Raw genomic sequence first — 19810 nt, 5'->3', positions numbered from 1 at the left:
CCGAAGCTGATACGCCAGCATCCGACTTGCCTTTTCCCCATACTCGTAGACCGCCCCCTGGGCCTTCCTCCACTGCACCTCCGCCTTCCTGGTGGTCACCAGGTCGAATTCGGCCTGGAGGCTGCGCCTCTTCCTCAACAATCCTTCCTCAGGCTCTTCCGCATACCTCCTGCCTCTGCTCACCATCTTCCCCTCCAGCCTCTCCCTCTCCACCCGCTCCCTCCGCTCCTTGTGGGCCCTAATGGAGATCAACTCTCCCCTCACCACCGCCTTCAGTGCCTCCCATACCATCCCCACTCGGACCTCCCCGTTGTCGTTGGTCTCCAAGTACCTCTCTATACTTCCTCGGACCCACTCGCTCACCTCCTCGTCCGCCAACAGCCCCACCTCCAAGCGCCACAGCGGGCGCTGGTCCCTCTCCTCCCCCATCTCCAAGTCCACCCAATGCGGAGCGTGGTCCGAAATGGCTGTTGCCGAATACTCAATATCCTCTACTCTCGCTATCAGCGCTCTACTCAAAATGAAAAAGTCGATTCGAGAATAAGCCTTATGGACATGTGAGAAGCATGAAAATTCCCTAGCCCACGGCCTTGCAAATCTCCAAGGGTCCACCCCTCCCATTTCGTCTATAAATCCCCTCAACACTCTAGCCGCCGCCAGCTTCCTACCCGTCCTAGACCTGGAGCGATCCAGTGCCGGATCCAACACCGTGTTAAAGTCTCCCCCCATTATCAGGCCCCCCACCTCCAAGTCTGGGATCCGACCCAACATACGCTGCATAAAACCCGCATCGTCCCAGTTCGGAGCATACACATTGACCAGTACCACCCTCTCTCCCTGCAACTGACCACTTACCATTATGTACCTACCGCCATTATCTGCCACAATGCTCGACGTCTCGAATGACACCTTCTTTCCCACCAAGATCGCCACCCCTCGATTTTTGGCATCTAGCCCCGAATGAAACACCTGACCTACCCACCCTTTCCTCAGTTTTACCTGGTCTGCCACCTTCAGGTGTGTCTCCTGGAGCATAACCACATCCGCCTTGAGCCCCTTCAGGTGCGCGAATACGTGGGCCCGCTTAACCGGCCCATTCAGTCCCCTTACATTCCAGGTTATCAGCCGGATCAGGGGGCTACCCGCTCCCCTCCCCCGCCGACTCGCCATGACCCCTCCTCGGCCAGCCTCGCGCCCGCACCCCACACCCGGCCTGTTCCCGAGCGGCATACCCCCATCTCGACACCCCCGCCCCCCCCCCACTCGCTCCAGCTCCTCCTTGACCTTAGCAGTGGCAACTCGACCCCCCCCCCCCCCCCCCCCCCCCCCCCCCCCCCCCCCGGCTAGGACCCATCCTAGCTGGTTTACTCCCCCCATTGCACTTCTGGAAGTCAGCTGACCCTGGCCACTCCCGCCTCCCCTTCGACTCCTCCCATTGTATGGCACACCCTCCTCTCCCACTCCCCATCCACAGGCTCTCCCCCTCCCCCCCCCCCCCTCCGTTCTAAGCACGGGAAACAATCATCCCTTCCCTGCCCCGGTCCCCCTCCCCCAAAACAATGCAAAGGCCCCCCCCCCCCCCCCCCCCAAACCAAAAATAGGCATAACATATCCACCGCAGTCCCCAATCGCCCATCCCGACCCTCAGTCTGTGCCCAGCTTCTCGGCCTGAACAAAGGCCCACGCCTCCTCCGGAGACTCAAAATAATGGTGCCGGTCCTTGTAGGTAACCCACAGTCGCGCCGGCTGCAACATGCCAAACCTCACCCCCTTCCTGTGCAGCACCGCCTTCACTCGATTGTACCCGGCCCTCATCACCACCTCCGCACTCCAGTCCTGATATATCCGAACCTCCGTGTTCTCCCACCTGCTGCTCCTCTCCTTCTTGGCCCACCTGAGTACACACTCCCGATCAACGAACCGATGGAACCGCACCAGCACCGCCCACGGAGGCTCGTTAGCCTTGGGCCTCCTCGCCAACACTCTATGGGCCCCTTCCAGCTCCAGGGGCCCTTGGAAGGACCCCGCTCCCATCAGCGAGTTCAACATGGTTTACCACATAGGCCCCCACGTCCGGCCCCTCCAGCCCCTCCGGGAGGCCCAGAATCTGCAGATTCTTCCGCCTCGACCGATTCTCTCTCTCCTCGAACCGCTCCTGCCTTTTCTTGTGGAGCGCCTCGTGCGCTTCCACCTTTACCGTCAGGCCTAAGATCTCGTCCTCATTGTCAGAGATCTTTTGTCGAGCCTCTCGGATCGCCACCCCCCTGGGCCGTCTGTATCTCCAGCAGCTTATCAATAGAAGCCTTCATTGGCTCTAGCAGGTCCGTTTTAATCTCTCTGAGGCAGCGCTGGATACCCTCCTGTTGCTCCTCCGCCCACTGCCTCCACGCTGCCTGGTGTCCGCCCGCCACCAGTTTGTCCTTCTTCCCTCCCTTCTTCTGGTCCACCACCACCTTTTTTGTCACCCCGCTCCTAGTTAAAGCCATATACTGACGGGGAGCTATTATTAACTCCTTCCCACACCGGGAAACGTCGAAAAAATGCCCTTGGGTGCCCTGAAAGGAGCCCAAAAGTCCATTTTTGCGGGAGCCCCGAATGTGCGACTTAGCTCCGCATAGCTGCAGCCGGAAGTCTCGAGAGGGAATCCTTTTGGCAGTGTTCGCTTCACCAATCTGCCCCAAAAAGTCTGTGGAAACTCCTGAAAAAGGTCTGAGAGTCCGTTCCAGACGGGAGCTGCCGAATGCGCGACCTACCCCTCCGTGGCCGCCACCGGAAGCCTCATCCCCGTTTCTTTAGTGGCCTTGGTAGATCTTTTCACAGTTGTTCCCTCTGCTGCTAGAATTCGCCTTTAATAAAGGCCCTCAAGTCAGCTTGCAGCTTTAAGCTTGCCTTTCCCCCGCCTGCATGTTGGACGAGGCTCTGTTTATCCTGCAGTTACAGCCAAATCCTTTACTGTTTCTGCCGGGTTTGGTAACCAAGAGACATGCCATTCCTGGGGGACACTGTCGGGGGAATGTTGCAGTCTTCTTCCCACACCGGGTAATGTCAAACAAATGCCGTGGGGGCCCTGTAAAGAGCCCAAAAGTCCGTTCCAAGTAGGATCTACCGAACATGCGACCTAGCTCTGCATAGTCGCACCCGGAAGTCAGCTATGGGAAATGTGACTATTACATCCGTATGAGTTAAAAGTGGGGTCAACTAATGCAACCAGCATAGGATGGATGCAAATAGCCCTACAATATTGTCCATGTAGAGATGCTGGCACTGTGACCATTTGGAGCAGCATCCAGTGGAAGTGGACCTTGGGCCTTGTTCCCAGCTCTGTTCAGGGGCTTATTTAACACATAAAATAAAAACAAAATACTCAAAATACTCAGCGGGTCTGGCACCAACTATGGAGAGGGAAACAGATTTGACATTTCAGCTTGATGGCACCTTTCATCAGAACTGGGGAAAGTCAGAAGTGTAATGGGGTGCAGGCGGCAAAGAGGGTCTACGATAGGTTGGAGGATAGGAGAGATTAAATGACTAAAGGTTCCGTACTGCAAGGCCAAAGGAAGTGCTAATGGGACAAATAAAAAAGAAAGGTATATGTTTTTATTTTTAGAAGAGATATGAATGATAGGATAGCTGCTGTCCGAATTTAAAGTAAAGGACATAAGAGTGAAACCAGAGGAAAACCAAAGCAGCAAAGAAAGATGAAAAAAAATAGGACAGAGGTTGTGATCTATGACTGATTAACTCTGTGTTGAGTCCAGAAAACTGTAAAGTGCCCAGTCGGTTCAGGTCATGTCAGATGGAGCACCTCATGAGCACACTGTATCTGACTTGTGTGGAGGCCGGGGAGGGTACCATAATAGTCTTTCAATGGATGAGGGCATCGTTAATATGGCCAGCATTTGTTTTCCGTCACTAATTGCCCTTGAGAAGCTGGTGAAGAGCCCCTGCCGTAAACCATTGCAGTCTATCTGGTGCAGGTACTGTTTCAGTGATGTAAAGAAGGGAGTTCGCGGATTTTGATCCAGCAGCAGTCATAAAGTGACGATACAGTTCCATGAGTATTATATTTGTTTATGTAGTTTTTGGTAAACATTTTGGTCTTTACACTGTCTCTTTTGTCAGGCGGCAGCCCTTGCTATTTGTCAGTTCTTGGCAGTGGAATCTACCCATCCATCTACGCCTGTATTTGATGACAGCAGTTCGAGTGAAGCTACAACACCTGTTACAATGCAGCCTGTACGACCTATAAAACACAAGAAGCGCAAGCCTTCTCCCCCTCCACCTTTACCCATTGTGGCTCAACTAATGGAAATGGGATTTGGTCGGAAGAATATCGAATTTGCACTAAAATCACTTACAGGAGGCTCTGGGAATGCTGCGGGATTACCAGGTAATAAATTGCAATACGAATAATCCTATTTTGATACCAGCAAGCATTTTTACATCTTGCATTATATTGTTGTTTTAAATAAATGTTTGGTCCAGACCCAAGTAAGGACTGGGCTGTTGGAAAATTGTAACATAACTGAGTGCAGTTTCAGAAATAGTTGCTAGTGAGTTGATTCATTTGCATATTCACCATGTGCAACGCTAAAATACCCCCACTGGAAGTTTCGGCTCATGGTGAATGGGACTTGGGCACTCGCTTGCAATTTTTAGAGTATATCTAATTGAGTTAATAGAAAAGTTAGGGTAAGTATTGTCGTTTCTCTTTTGTTTAACCTCCATGTAGAAGTGAATAGACTCAGAATTTGCAAGACCTGGTTTTCTTGAGATTTTTTTGTAATTTGTGCAGTATTGCGGAATATTAGGCAGGATTCTCCGACCTGCCAGCCTCCGTCGGCAGCGGGATCCTCCTTTCCGGCAGCCGGCCAATGGGGTTTCCCATTGTGGCCATCCCACACCGTTGGGCAACCCATGGGTGTGAGTGCACTGCTGTCGAAGAGGAGGATCCCATCGACGGAGAATCCCGCTCAATAACTTAAAATGCATAGCCACCAGTCTGTGACGTAATATATTAATGGTAAGTATTCTGCAGCACTGGATGTTAGATTATTGATGCCAGTTGAAGTGGACATGTCCAAAAACATACTTTATTTTGAAGTATATGTCAGATTTATTTTATCTGGGACAAAGTCATCTTCATGATCATGTAAACTTGGTGTTTTGGAAGTGGGAAGCTAGAAATGTTACATTTGAGATGGGATTTTGGTTAAAATCAATTGCTTTTTTTCTGATGCATGACATTTTCATGACATGGATAATTTGGCCTTCAAAGTATCACAATAGTGCCCTGTTTTTAATAGTGCTGCTGTGGAATACTGTGGTGACTAAAAGCCAAACCTATTAAAAATGTGCAAATTTCCAATTTACTATGTAAACAGATTTTGTTTCAAAGTTGATTGACCCACGTTGAGAAAGAACAACATTAATGCATAGATGAAAGTTAACTGAAAGTGATAAAGTTGAAGGGTAGCCTCAGACCTCTTGTGTGTTCATTTCCATGACAAAAGCAACATCAAGCCCAATTGCACCAGAAACAGTTTACCATCTATTTTTGTCCCAAATTTTATTTTGAAGGTGTGGAAGCATTGGTCGGTTGGCTGTTAGATCACCCTGATGTACAGATCGCAGAGCTTTCTGATGCGGAGAGCACTTTATCGGAGTACTCCGACGAAGAGATTCTAGAAGAAGTAGAAGAGGCTGAAGCTGTTTATACCGTGATTGGTCCTCAACCAACTCTACCGAATGTAATTTTGAAACAGGATGTACTTAGCAAATTTTAATAACATTGGAGTCATTTGAGAGCTATGTTCAAGTTGTATTAACACCATGTTCTTAATTTTGTAGCCTTGGGCTGCTGTGGTGACTGAAAGCCAAACCTATAAGAAACGTGGAGATTTCTTGAGCAATGATGATTATGCTGTATATGTAAGGGAGAATATTCAGGTACGGGTTGTCCTGAAGTTTAAATATTGATCTACTGCATTTGGTTTTCTGTGTAATTAACATTTTTAATATTAATTGAAATAATGCATTATTTATTTTATGCTTTATCGTACTCTGCAGGTGGGAATGATGGTCCGATGCTGTAGAACTTATGAAGAGGTTTGCGAGGGAGATATGGGAAAAGTAATAAAACTGGATCGAGATGGATTACACGATCTAAATGTGCAGTGTGACTGGCAGCAAAAAGGTGGCACTTACTGGGTCAGATACATTCATGTTGAACTATTGGGTAGGTTCATAGTGCACTAATCAAAGATGCCAGTACTAGATAGTGGTTGTTGCTCTTGCTATCTTTTACAGGGCAACTCAGGAGCTTTTTAATTTTCATTGCTTTTATTTCATCCTTCAGGTTTCCCGCCACAGAATTCAACCTCCCACATAAAGATTGCCGATAAAGTGCGGGTTAAGGCTTCAGTTACCACACCAAAGTACAAGTGGGGATCAGTTACCCACAGGAGTGTGGGAATTGTGAAAGGTAAATGAGTTATGCTTGCATTTTTTGCCATCTGCTTCATCAAAAATAATTGTGCAGACTGTGCAGTGTTTTGATTCAATGAGTGGAAAGCTGCTACAAAATAAGCTGCAGAAATCTACTGTTGGTTTGCGGTGATGCATTTAATAATCTTGCATTTCTTTTCAGCATTTAGTGCCAACGGGAAGGATGTTATTGTTGATTTCCCTCAGCAGTCTCACTGGACTGGTCTATTGTCTGAAATGGAGCTGGTGCCCAGTATTCATCCAGGAGTTACGTAAGGAATTTCAAAAATCTTAACCGAACTAGTGCTTTTTAATCATCTTTTCTAGTTCTCCTTTAAAATAAGAAGAAAAAAAAATCCTATTATAAGAACGCTAATTTACAGTATTTCCTCTCCTGTTTTTATGAGGCTCGGGGGGGAGGCAATGCATTGTGGTATTGTCACTGGTCTAGTAATCCGGAGACCCAGGGTAGTGGTCTGGGGTCCTGGGTTCGAATCCCACCAGGGCAGTTGGTGTAATTTGAACTCAATAAAAAAAATCTGGAATTAAAAGTGACCACAAAACCATTGCCGATTGGAAAAACCCATCTGGTTCACTAATGTCCTTGAGGGAAGGAAATCTTCCATCCTTACCTAGTCTGGCCTACATGTGACTCCAGATCCACAGCAATGTGGTTTAATCTTAAATGCCCTCGGGGATGGGCAAATGCCCATTGCATATGAGCGTTGCAGGCAATGCCAGCATTTGCTGTCTATCCCTAATTGTCCTTGTGAAGGTGGCAGTGAACTACCTTCTTGAGCCGCTACACCGCATCTGGTGTAGTTACACCCACAATTCTGTTAGGAAGGGTGCTCCAAGATTTTGACCCAGCGACAGTGAGGGAATTGTATAGTTCGAAGTCAGGATGGTGCCTAGCTTGGCAGGAAACCTGCAGGCGGTGGTGTTCTCATGCACCTGTCAACCTTCTCCTTTGCGGCAGAGGTTGTGGATTTGAAAGGCACAGTTGAAGGAGGTTTGATGAGTTGTGGCCATCCAGTATTTGGTTCACACCAACTATCACTTTGCACTGGTGGTGGAGGGAGTGAATTTTTAACATGAGGTGCCACTCAAATAGGCTGCTTGTTCTGGATGGTATCAAGATTCTTGTGTTGTTGGAGTCACACTAAATTCAAGCAAGTGGAGAGTATTCCATTGCACTCCTGACTTGTCACTATTTACAAATAAATGATTGCCCGATTAGGACAGATGAGGAGAAATGTTTTCTCTGAGGGTGATGAGTCCTTGGAACTCTCTTGTCAAAAAGCGGTACAGTCTTTGTTCATTTTTAAGGCAGAGCTGGATAGATTCTTGATGAGCAAGGGGGAGAAAATTAACCCGGTTATATTAAAAATAATAATAATCGCTCATAAGTTACTGTGAAAAGCCCCTAGTCTCCACAATCCGGCACCTGTTCGGGGAGGCCGGTATGGGAATTGAACCCGCGCTGCTGGCCTTGTTCTGCATTACAAGTCAGCTGTTTAGCCCACTGTGCTACGGTGAGAATGTGGAGTTGAGGTTATATTCTGATCAGCCACAATCTTATTGAGTAGAGGAGCAGGTTTTAGGAGCCAAATGGGCTACTCCTGCTCCTAATTCCTATGTTGTAGATGCTGGAGTGGATAGATGGAGGGTATGGAGAGTCAGGAGGTGAGTTACTCATCGCACAATTTCCAACCTCTGACCTGCTGCTGCAGCACAGTAGTTATATGGTTGGCCATTTAAGTTTCGGGTCAATGATATTGGAGAATGTTGTGATGGTCAACCGTTCAATGCCAACAAGAGATGGTTAAATTCCGTTGTGTTGGAGATGGTCATTGCCTGGCACTTGTGTAATGCAAATGTTATTTGCCACTTATCAACCCAAACCTGAATGTTGTCCTGGTCTTGCTGCATATGGACATGGTTGCGGACTGCTTCAGTATCTGAGGAGTCACAAATGGTGCTGAATACTATGATCATTGGCAAACATCCCCCGTTTTACGTTCTGATAGAGTGAAGATCATTGATGAAACTCCTGAATATAACTGAACACAATTGATACACAATTACCACCACCATCAAAATAGGTTCTACCGCCGCCCGCAGCGCCATACTATGCTGTTAGAAGCTGTTAAGTTTCTTGACTTCCAGGATTTGCTTCAGTTTTCTCATGTTCAGACCATACCCATTATACTTTGTTTCTGCCCACCCATCGACCATCTGGGCTCTCATCAGACACCCCTTCATGAAAGCCCCACACCTCATGTGGCTCATTGAGCTTTTGACTGCTCAACAACTTTCTCTCCACCAGATTCTTGCCTCCCCTGCTGTAAGACTCATCAATATCTCTTTAAAACACCCCTTTGGCCCATCTGTTCTTAACACTTAGCTGAATGTTTACTGAAATTGTCAGCTGCTCCTATTGACTTTTTTCCCCCCCTTCAAGATTTTGGTCACTTCCTCGCCTTTAAAAATAACCCTCATTCTATCCACCTTACTGACTATCATCCATCTCCAAGCTCCTCAAATATGCTTCTTCACTCAGTTCCTTGTCTGTTTCTTTTACCACACATGGTCTGAATTCCTTTTGTCTGGTTTCTGCCCCATCAAACATTGAGTCTGATCTGGCCCATACACATTATTTTGATTTCATTTAGCGAGCAATCCCTTCCTGGATTTTTGTCTGCTTTTCAAGGACTTCACATTAGGGGAGTCAGTGGCATTGTACATAGTGGTATTGTCACTGGATTAGTAATCCAGAGATTAGTATTCCAAGGTAATGCTCTGCGGACCCAGGTTCGAATCCCACCATGGCAGATGGTGAAATTTGAATTCAACAAAAATTTGGAATTACGATGACTGCAAAACCATTGTCAGTTGTCGTAAAAACCCGTTTGGTTCCCTAGCATCCTTTAGGGGAGGAAATATGCCGTCCATGCCTGGCCTGGCCTGCATGTGACTCCAGATTCACAGCAGTGTGGTTGACTCTAAAAATGTCCTTAAAATGGGCACAGCAAGCCACTCAGTTCAAGGGCAATTAGGGGTAGGCAATAAATGTTGGCTCAGCCAGCGACGCCCACATCCCATGAAATAATTTATCTACAGTGAATTCTCAAATCCTCCTGTAACATATAGAAGGCATTAAACAGCTACGCAGCTCACAAAAGTGATAGCTGATGACCTACACTGTCTCCCTATCCCTTGATTCCCTTGGTATCCCACGACTGAGCATCCACAATCGTCTAAGGGTAGGGAATGCGAAAGATTGGCAGCCTTTGTGATTGAAAATATTTCTCCTCATCTCAGTCCTAAATGGACAATTGCTTATTCTGAGATTATGACGTCTAGTTCTAGACCGCCCTTCCAGAGGAATCTATTTTACAGCATCTGTCCTGACAATCCCCAAAAGAATGTTATATATTTGATTCAGATTACCTCTCATTCATCTGGATTCGGAAGTTTTTAGGCCGAATACACTTGTTCACTCCTTTAATTGGGAATATGAGGCAAAATAATTCCTTGCTGTCACAACTTTTGTGAGGCATTTGAAGAATGGGATCACCTTGTTTAAGTTGGGTACCTGCCTTTACTTCTGTGTAAGTTGAATCACAGTGAATAAGAAATTACAAACAGATATACATTTAAAAGTTGATTTAGCTTCATTAATCAGTCTTTTGTTTTACCCTGTTTTCCTACAAAACACAGGTGTGATGGCTGTCAAATGTTTCCAATGAATGGACCCAGGTTCAAATGTAGAAACTGTGATGATTTTGACTTCTGTGAAAATTGTTTCAAGACTAGGAAACACAACGCAAGGCATACATTTGGCAGAATTAATGAGCCAGGTAAGAGGCACTGGAAGGTTGCTTAGTAAATAAGTATATATAGGTATTTTTCAAGTTATATTTTATAGATTGGAGCTTCATATCACGAAGCAAAAAAAAAATCCAATTATATTTTTAATAGTATTAAGATGGCCGCACACCATTTAATGGAGTTTGTGGTGCTTTGAGAAGATCAGATGCACATCGAGAGCGTCGATTGAGGAGTTTTTTCGAAGATGACGACTGTTCATAGTGTATTTCAAAGCATTTGACACATGCTAGAGTTTGAGGGTGTGGGGGCGAGGGTGTGGTGGAGGTGACAGTCTTTGTAAAAAGTGTTTGTTGATGGAATCTTGTTAAAGAATATTTGTTATGGTTCATGTCTTTTATATTATTTTGTATGAAATGTCAAAAATGTAATAACCGTTTCCAAAAGGAAAGATGGCCGCACACCAACTTGGCTACTAATTCTGCTATGCAGGGACTATGTTACAGTTAATAATATAGCTACGTAACGTTATCAAAAGTTGGTTCTATTTTCATATGGTTAGTAAGGAAGATATTTGTTTCACTGAAATATGAAGCAATTGTTGTGCAAAATGTTTTGCATTCTATCAGTATTTGCACTTTAAGTAGCTGTATGGGTGAAAGACAGATCTATTTCACTCAAATCTCTCCAATTCTATAGGTTTCCTGTTGGCATATCTTTTTTATTTTTGTGGCCTCAATGATTCTGCATTCATTGCTGAGAAATAAAGCTATTTTGTTCATGATTTTGCCAATCCAATTGTCTGGCAGCATTATAAAATAGTTGTGTTAGTAATGGTCTCTCTTTTGGTTTAAAGGACAATCACCAGTATTTGCCGGACGTTCAGGAAAACAACAGAATAAGCGTTACAGCTGTGAGAGAGGAATGTTGCTTGACGACTGGTCAAGGATTGTGAAGAATTTTGGAGTTTCCTCATCTGTCAGTCAAGCATCCCGCCTGATTGATGGCTCTGGGCAGTGTTGGCAGTCTTCAGGCTCGCAAGGAAAAGTAAGTGAGAAGTCACTGGCATGACCAACCATTCTACTGTGCACATTTATCTTTCATACACCATAAAAGATCCATCATCCGCTGCTTGTCTCTGCACAACTTTCCATTCAAATTCAAAGTTGTGTTGGTTATGATCTTTCTCAGTTCTTTATCTTCTGGTATCAGTTGCAGGCTTTACCTCGCTCAGTTAGAAACATTTCCATAACTTTAATAATAATAATCGCTTATTGTCACAAGTAGGCTTCAATTAAGTTACTGTGAAAAGCCCCTATTTGCCACATTCCGGCACCTGTTCAGTGAGGCCGGTACGGGAATTAAACCCGCGCTGCAGCCTTGGTCTGCATTACAAGCCAGCTGTTTAGCCTACTGTGTTAAACCAGCCCCTTTATTGCTTCAGGGAAGCTGAATCAAATCCGTTAAATTTCACTGAAGTCCTGAACTCAATTAAACGGAGTAAGAAGTCTTACAACACCAGGTTAAAGTCCAACAGGTTTGTTTCGAATCACTAGCTTTCGGAGCACAGCTCCTTCCTCAGGTGAAGAGGTGGGTTCCAGAAACATATATATAGACAAAGTCAATGATGCAAGACGATACTTTGAATGCGAGTCTTTGCAGGTAATTAAGTCTTTACAGGTCCAGATGGAGCAACTGGAGAGAGGGTATTCACAGGTTAAAGAGGTGTGAATTGTCTCAAGACAGGGCAGTTGGTAGGATTTCACAAGCCCAGGCCAGATGGTGGGGGGTGAATGTAATGCGACACAAATCCATGGTCCCGGTTGAGGCCGTACTCACGTGTGCGGAACTTGGCTATAAATTTCTGCTCGACGATTCGGTGTTGTCGCGCGTCCTGAAGGCCGCTTTGGAGAACGCTTACCCACAGATCAGAGGCTGAATGCCCTTGACTGCTGAAATATTCATCAACTGGAACGGAACATTCCTGCCTGCCGATTGTCCTGCGTGGTACATACTTGTGCGAAGTGCCAACGTTGTCTGCCTCATGCTGCAGGAAAGGATGTCCAGAAGCGTGGTACATTGGCGAGACCATGCAGACGTTGCGACAACGGATGAACGGACATGGTGCGACAATCGCCAGGCAGGAATGTTCCCTTCCAGTCGGGGAACACTTTGACAGTCAAGGACATTCAGCCTCTGATCTTCGGGTAAGCGTTCTCCAAGGTGGCCTTCAGGACGCGCGACAATGCAGAATCTTATAGCCGAGCAGAAACTTATAGCCAAGCTCCGCACACATGAATACGGCCTCAACCGGGACAATCGATGCATGTTGCATTACATTCATCCCCCACCATCTGTTGGACTTTAACCTGGTGTTGTAAGACTTCTTACTGTGCTCACCCCAGTCCAATGCCGGCATCTCCACATCAATTAAACGTGTTTAACATTGTTAAACAAACCCCTTCTCACTGCTTCTTTTTAAAATAGGCAGTTTTGTGCATGTTCACAGTTTCAGGTTTCTCATGATATATGGGACTTTTTGACGTGAAACTAATGATTGTACTCGGTCCACCTTTGCCTAGCGCACCTTCACTCGCAAGGATTCAGTCCGACAACTCTGGGCTGAATTCTTCCGGCTCCGTGATGGTGGGCTTGGAGGCAGAGCCGGGAAAATAGAAGGGAGCTGCGTCGACCAGGGATCTTTCCCTGAGGTGGACGGGAATCCGATCGGTTGCGTGGTGGCAGGCAGATTGTTAATGTTGTTAAGGCCCCCATCAGAGGTAATTTTCTGGCCTCGCTGGCATTTTGCCACCGCAGACTTTGAGAGAAGGCTGCCAGTTCTGTGGAGGTGGCCTCCCTGCGGCAGGCTGCTGGGCCATCCGAGCCAGAGGCTTCAGAAGGGTAATTTGAAAGAGAGAAGTTGGATTGGTTTGGCTCTTTCATGACCTGAGGAAGTCTAGAAACCCTACCTAGCAAATGAAGTATTTTTTAATCATAGTTACTGAGAATGCAGTAATATGAGACCCTTCCACAATACTTGAAATGTCTACACTGAAGTATCAATTAAATTATTTTGTCAAATCCAAGGGGTTGGGCAGCTGGACCATTAACTGTATACGTTAACTGTGTTGAGAGTGCTGCCATTCAGATATCTAAAATATTGCTGCCTTTGACCAATGCTTTGGCATATCCTTTGATGCAGTTTATCTTAGCTGTAGCACTCTGTAGGTTACTTTTAAGATGCTTAGGATATTGTTTATGAGCAAGACTTTTTGATTTTGTCAGAGGTATATTCGGCTTCCTCTGCCACATTCTATCCGGTATCTCATACAGATTCCTCCTTCCATTTGGTGTTTACCAGATAGCTGTAAACTTAGTCGTGTTCAAGTCTCTTTGTCTACCGCAGTTAAGGTATACCTAATGGTCCAGCTGGCCAACAAGAAACCCCATATCTTTTATTTAACCCTCCCAGTTACAGAACAAACACTTGGGAGGGTGCTCTAATGATCCAATACCAATAATTTGCTACCTGAGCATTAGACTAACTTTGAAGAATATTATTTGGATTTTAGACCTGCCTCAGTCCCCCAAATTGATCTTGTTAACTTTTAAGACCGGACCAGACCTCAACATTTAATGGATACCAGACAAGAACCCCAAACAATTGTTTTTAATTTGTAAAACTATGAAGAAAGGATACTTCACCCAGGAGTGATGACCCTGACCAATCGGTATCTTGGTTCAGAGGATCAGGATGTAGAATCCGTTTGGGTGGAGCTACGAAATAGCCAAGGGAAGAAGTCATGAGTGAGGGTAGTTTGTAGGCCCCTAACAGCAGCTTTGCTGTAGCACATCAATAAATAAATGTATACATCAAGAACATCACGGGCAGCACAGTGGCTAGCACTGTGGCTTCACAGCGCCAGGGTCCCAGGTTCGATTCCCCGCTGGGACACTGTCTGTGCGGAGTCTGCACGTTCTCCCCGTGTCTGCGTGGGTTTCCTCCGGGTGCTCTGGTTTCCTCCCACAGTCCAAAGACGTGCAGGTTAGGTGGAGTGGCCAAGCTAAATTGCCCTTAGTGTCCAAAAAGGTTAGGAGGGGTTATTGAATTACGGGGGTAGGGTGGAAGTGAGGGATTCAGTGGGTCGGTGCAGACTCGATGGGCCGAATGGCCTCCTTCTGTGCTGTATGTTCTATGTTCTAAGAAATAGTGGGGCCTTGTAAGAAAGGTACTGCAATAATCATGGCTGATTTTAATCTTCATTAACAAAGGTAGCCTGGAGGATGAGTCTAGTTTATTTAAGATAGTTTTTTAGAACAAGCAGGGAGAATTATTCAGGTGATAGTAGCAGGACATTTTCAGGTTAGCAAACTGTAAGAAGTGGAGTGCCAAAGGGATCTGTGCTGGGACCGTAATTATTTACAATCCATATTCAAATAAAAGGACCGAAGATATTGCAGCCCAATTTGTTGTTGATGCAAAGGTAGATGGGAGAGAAAGATGTGAGGAGGATAGAAGGTGCTCGCAAAAGGATATAGATTATTTATCTAAGTGGCCAAAAAGTTGGTAGACGTAGTATGATTTGGGAAAATGAGGTTGTCCACTTGGGCAGCAAGATTGGAAAAGCAGAATATTATTTAAATGAAAAAGGACTGCAGTATGCTGTAGGGATCAGAGTGTCCTTGTATGTGAATAACAGAACATTAGCATGGGGGGATAGCAAGTAATTGTTTTGTTATGCTCTTGACGTAGCATAAGCTGCTTCCTTGATGTGCACTCTGACAAAGGAAAGTTCAGACTTGGAGATGGCTTTAACACGTTTATTAAACTATTAACAATTCTCCTACTTGGATTTGACTCTACTGTTAATCCTTCTATAGCTACTCAGACTGACGAACCAGTCTGCTACAATCCACGTGGTGGGTGTGATGTGTTTCAAATCAACCCTGTGTACACACTGAGTGTCTCCACTGGAAAGAGACTGAGCATGTGTGATGTGTCCTTTTATATGGGTTGGTGTAATGCCCACCTGTGGTAGTGTCACCTCTATGTGTATCGTGAATGCCCATTGGTCGTGTCCTATCTTACTGACCTATTGGTTGACTGTCTGTGTGTCATGTCTCTGGTGTTCCCTCTAGTGTCTAGCTAGGTGTAGTGTATGTACATTAACCCTTTGTGTACTTAGTGATGTATATCACCACAGTAATTAGGAAAGGAAAGGGGATGTTGACCTGTATTGCAAGGGTGATGGAGTATATAATTAGGGAAGTCTTGATACAACTGCCATTGATAAGCACGGTGTACAGTTTTGGTCTCCTTACTTCAGGAGGGATATACTTGTACTGTAAACCATTCAGAGAAGGGTCACCAGGTTGATTGCTGGGGTGAAGGTTTTGTCTTAAGAATAAAGATTGAGCAGGTTGTGCCTCTTCTCATTTGAGTTCAGAAGAATGAGAGGTGATTTTATTGAAATATATAGTTATCTAGAACTAGGGGACACAGTTTAAAATTAAGGTTTTACCCCTTTAAAATAGATATGAGGAGTAATTTTATTGAGGATTGTTGATCTTCGGACTTCTCTTCCATGAGGGCAGTAGAGGCTGGGTCATTGAATATCTTCAAGACAGATTTATGATTGACAGAGGAGTCGAGGGTTATGGAGGTGGGCCAGCACGATAGTGGAGTTAAGGCCACAATCTTATTATGATCTTATTGAATGGCAGAGCAAGCTCGATTGGGCCAATTGGCCTCCTCCTATTTCTTATTATCTTAGGACAATTAATGATCTTTTTCATAGACGGGGTTTATTTATTGCCTATCAGATTCACAAAGTCATAGTCATAGAACATAAAGTGCAGAAGGAGGCCATTCGGCCCTTCGAGTCTGCACCGACCCACTTAAATCCTTCCTTCCACCCTAACCCCGCAACCCAATTACCCCATCTAACCTTTTTGGTCACTAAGGGCAATTTATCATGGCCAATCCACCTAACCTGCACGTCTTTGGACTGTGGGAGGAAACTGGAGCACCCGGAGGAAACCCACGCAGACACAGGGAGAATGTGCAGAGTCCGCACAGACAGTGAACAAAGAACAAGAATAAGGAAAAGTACAGCACAGAAACAGGCCCTTCGGCCCTCCAAGCCCGTGCCGACCATGTTGCCCGACTAAACTACAATCTTCCACATTTCCTGGGTCCGTATCCCTCTATTCCCATCCTATTCATGTATTTGTCACGATGCCCCTTAAATGTCATTATTGTCCCTGCTTCCACCACGTCCTCTGGCAGCGAGTTCCAGGCACCCACTACCCTCTGTGTAAAAAAAAAAAAACTTGCTTCGTACATCTACTCTAAACCTTGCCCGTCGCACAGTGACACAGCAGGGAATCAAACCTGGGACCCTGGCACTGTGAAGCCACAGTGTTATCCACTTGTGCTGCCGTGCTGCCCAGTGTCTTAAATATTTCTAAGAAGAGAGGAAAATGCCAGAAATTGGTGAACACAATTGAGTTCGGGCAACATAAGACTTCAGCACCATATTGAGTCTCCTCTCATGATATATTTTTGTGATTAGTCTTTTTTTAATTGTCTTTTTGATATTTTTTCCACCATTGCAAATAGTGTTTTTGCTTTGTGATTCCCATTGCTGCCATCTATCATTATGCCTTGGGATGATATCCTTTCAAGAGCACTGGTTTCTGAGTAATGTTCATATTTGCTATTCTTAATTATCTTGACAATTGTACTTCTGTGGGAAATGGAATTGAGAACAAATTTCTAATTAATTGTGCTGTAACGTTGCCCTTGCATCTCCATTTTGCAGGCATGCTTTCAAGAGAAAATGTTGGGGGGAATAAATAGCTGAACCTTTAGCTGGTTGAATTGTGTAGCTAAGACTATTTGGTTAAGTGCTGAAACTGAATGGATGTGTGATAATAGGTTGGAGACTGCTGTGCATTTCGCAACTGATGCTCATTCCTGTGTTCGTCTAAATCGTCCATTAAGTAAACTTTATGAAAATGTATTTTAGTGCCTCTTATTTGCACAGTTTGTTGCATTTCAATTCCTGAGTGTCCATGATGATTGGATTTGTAAGAATTAAGTGATATGATTAGTTAAGCAATCTTAATTGTTGCAGCAGTTTGGGCTTCAACTTTGTTCTCTTAACCTTTCACTTTAGCACTGGATTCGCTTGGAGATCTTCCCAGATGTCCTTGTTCATAGAGTAAATATGGTTGTGGATCCTGCTGACAGCAGTTACATGCCTTCATTAGTAGTTGTCTCGGGTAAGTTAAATACCTTATGTGCCATTTATATGCTCCTATTTTCGCTTGGGTAGATATGTTTCTGATCAAATACTTGACCATGCTTTGCTTCAGGTGGAAATTCATTAGATAATCTTATCGAGCTGAAGACAATCAACGTCACCCCTACAGACACCGTGGTAATGCTTCTCAATGAATGTGTGGAGGTACGTGTTCTTGTATGCACTATTGCTCTAAAAATGCATGTGTTTTGTCATTTTATTTGTGAACCCGACTACGATAAGTCCAAGAAACCAACAAAAAATAATCGCTAAAGCATCTTGAGTTGCGATGAAGCTGTTTTAAGTGTTTCGGTGGACTTTCCCTCCTGTGCAGTATCATCATTGTCATTTTCCTACATTGGTGAAACGTTTGCCATCTAATCAATGTCTATGTGTTTTGCAGTAAGCGGTGTATAAACCCATTTATACACGTATTGTACACGTGATTTTGATCACAGCTATGACTTTGGGCAAAACTTTACGGGCCCTTGCAAGCTGGGCTAAAATTCCCCGATGGCCAATTAATGTCCACTTAAGGACCTCTTCACGCTTCGCTGCAAATTTCAAGTTGGTGGGAGGAGATCAGGGGTGGGACTTTCTCCCAAGTGAGAGGCGAATACCCAGCCTCAAGCCAATTAATGCTTAGACCCTGAGTGACTCTGGGAATGCTGACGTTCATGGGCTTCAGTGCATTCCCTACCAACCTGTCCTGCCTCTGAAAAAACCCTGCCTTAGACCATAAGACGTAGGAGCAGAATTAGGCCACTCAACCCATCGAGTCTTCTCTGCTATTCAATCATGGCTGATATTTTTCTCATCCTCATTCTCCTGCCTTCTCCCCATAACCCCTGACCCCTTTATTAATCGAGAACCTATCTATCTCTGTCTTAAAGACACCCAGTGATTTGGCCTCCACAGCCTTCTGTGGCAAAGAGTTCCACAGATTCACCACTCTCTGGCTGAAGAAATTCCTCCTCATCTCTGTTTTAAAGGATCGTCCCTTTAGTCTGAGATGGCGTCCTCTGCTTCTAGTTTTTCCTACAAGTGGAAACATCCTCTCCACGTCCACTCTATCCAGGCCCCGCAGTATCCTGTAAGTTTCAATAAGATCCCCCCTCATCCTTCTAAACTCCAACAGACCCAGAGTCCTCGACCGTTCCTCATACGACAGGCTCCTCATTCCAGGGATCATTTGTGTGAATCTCCTCTGGACCCTTTCCAAGGCCAGCACATCCTTTCTTGGATTAGGGCCCAAACGTGCTCACAATACTCCAAATAGGGTCTGACCAGGGCCTTGTATAGCCTCAGAAGTACATCCCTGGTCTTGTATTCTAGCCCTCTCGACATGAATGCTACCATTGCATTTGCCTTCCTAACTGCCAACTGAACCTGCATGTTAACTTTAAGAGAATCGTGAACAAGGACTCCCAAGTCCCTTTGTGCTTCTGATTTCTCAGCATCTCCCCATTTAGAAAATAGTCTATGCCGACATACCTCCTACCAAAGTGTATAACCTCACACTTTTCCACATTGTATTCCATCTGCCACTTCTTTGCCCACCCTCCTTGCCTGTCCAAGTCCTTCTGCAGCCGGCCTGCTTCCTCAATACTACCTGAACCTCTACAGATCTTTGTATCATCTGCAAACTTAGCAACAGTGCCTTCAGTTCCTTCTTCCAGATCATTAATGTATATTGTGAAAAGTTGTGGTCCCAGCAACGAGCCCTGAGGCACACTACTAGTCACCGGCTGCCATCCTAAAAAAGATCCTTTTATCCCCACTCACTACCTTCTGCCAGTCAGTCAATCCTCTATCCATGCCAGGATCTTACCCTTAATACCGTGAGTGTTATTTACAGTCTCCTATGCGTCTCCTAACTTATTTAACAGTCTCCTATGCGGCACCTTGTCAAAGGCCTTCTGGAAATCTAAATAAATTACATCCAATGGTTCTCCTTTGTCTAACTTCCTTGTTACTTCCTCAAAGAACTCTAACAGATTTGTCAGACATGACCTCCCCTTGACGAAGCCATGCTGACTCAGTCCCATTTTATCATGCACTTCAAAGTACTCCGCGATCTTATCTTTAATAATGGACTCTAGAATCTTACCAATGACCGAAGTCAGGCTAACCGGCGTATGATTTCCCGTCTTCTGCCTGTCTACTTTCTTAAACAGCAGTGCTAC

The 19810-nt window shown here is 45.3% G+C and overlaps 1 protein-coding gene across 13 annotated transcripts in view; it reads left to right on the top strand.

Annotated features, from left to right (window-relative positions):
• Window positions 1-19810, top strand: part of herc2 (HECT and RLD domain containing E3 ubiquitin protein ligase 2) — a 344572-nt gene that overhangs the window by 199314 nt on the left and 125448 nt on the right. For all 13 annotated transcript variants that reach the window (XM_072477237.1, XM_072477227.1, XM_072477236.1 and 10 more), the window contains 10 exons: window positions 4123-4390; window positions 5581-5750; window positions 5851-5949; window positions 6070-6238; window positions 6359-6484; window positions 6650-6758; window positions 10210-10349; window positions 11174-11364; window positions 17499-17604; window positions 17698-17789. In XM_072477237.1, coding sequence (XP_072333338.1) covers window positions 4123-4390; window positions 5581-5750; window positions 5851-5949; window positions 6070-6238; window positions 6359-6484; window positions 6650-6758; window positions 10210-10349; window positions 11174-11364; window positions 17499-17604; window positions 17698-17789 — 1470 coding nt within the window. The remainder of the gene's footprint in view (window positions 1-4122; window positions 4391-5580; window positions 5751-5850; window positions 5950-6069; window positions 6239-6358; window positions 6485-6649; window positions 6759-10209; window positions 10350-11173; window positions 11365-17498; window positions 17605-17697; window positions 17790-19810) is intronic.

Source organism: Scyliorhinus torazame, chromosome 15 (assembly GCF_047496885.1).
Source record: "Scyliorhinus torazame isolate Kashiwa2021f chromosome 15, sScyTor2.1, whole genome shotgun sequence".
NCBI lineage: Eukaryota > Metazoa > Chordata > Chondrichthyes > Carcharhiniformes > Scyliorhinidae > Scyliorhinus > Scyliorhinus torazame.
Note: the sequence above shows the minus strand (reverse complement) of the source record. Positions and strands in the feature narration are given on the sequence as shown.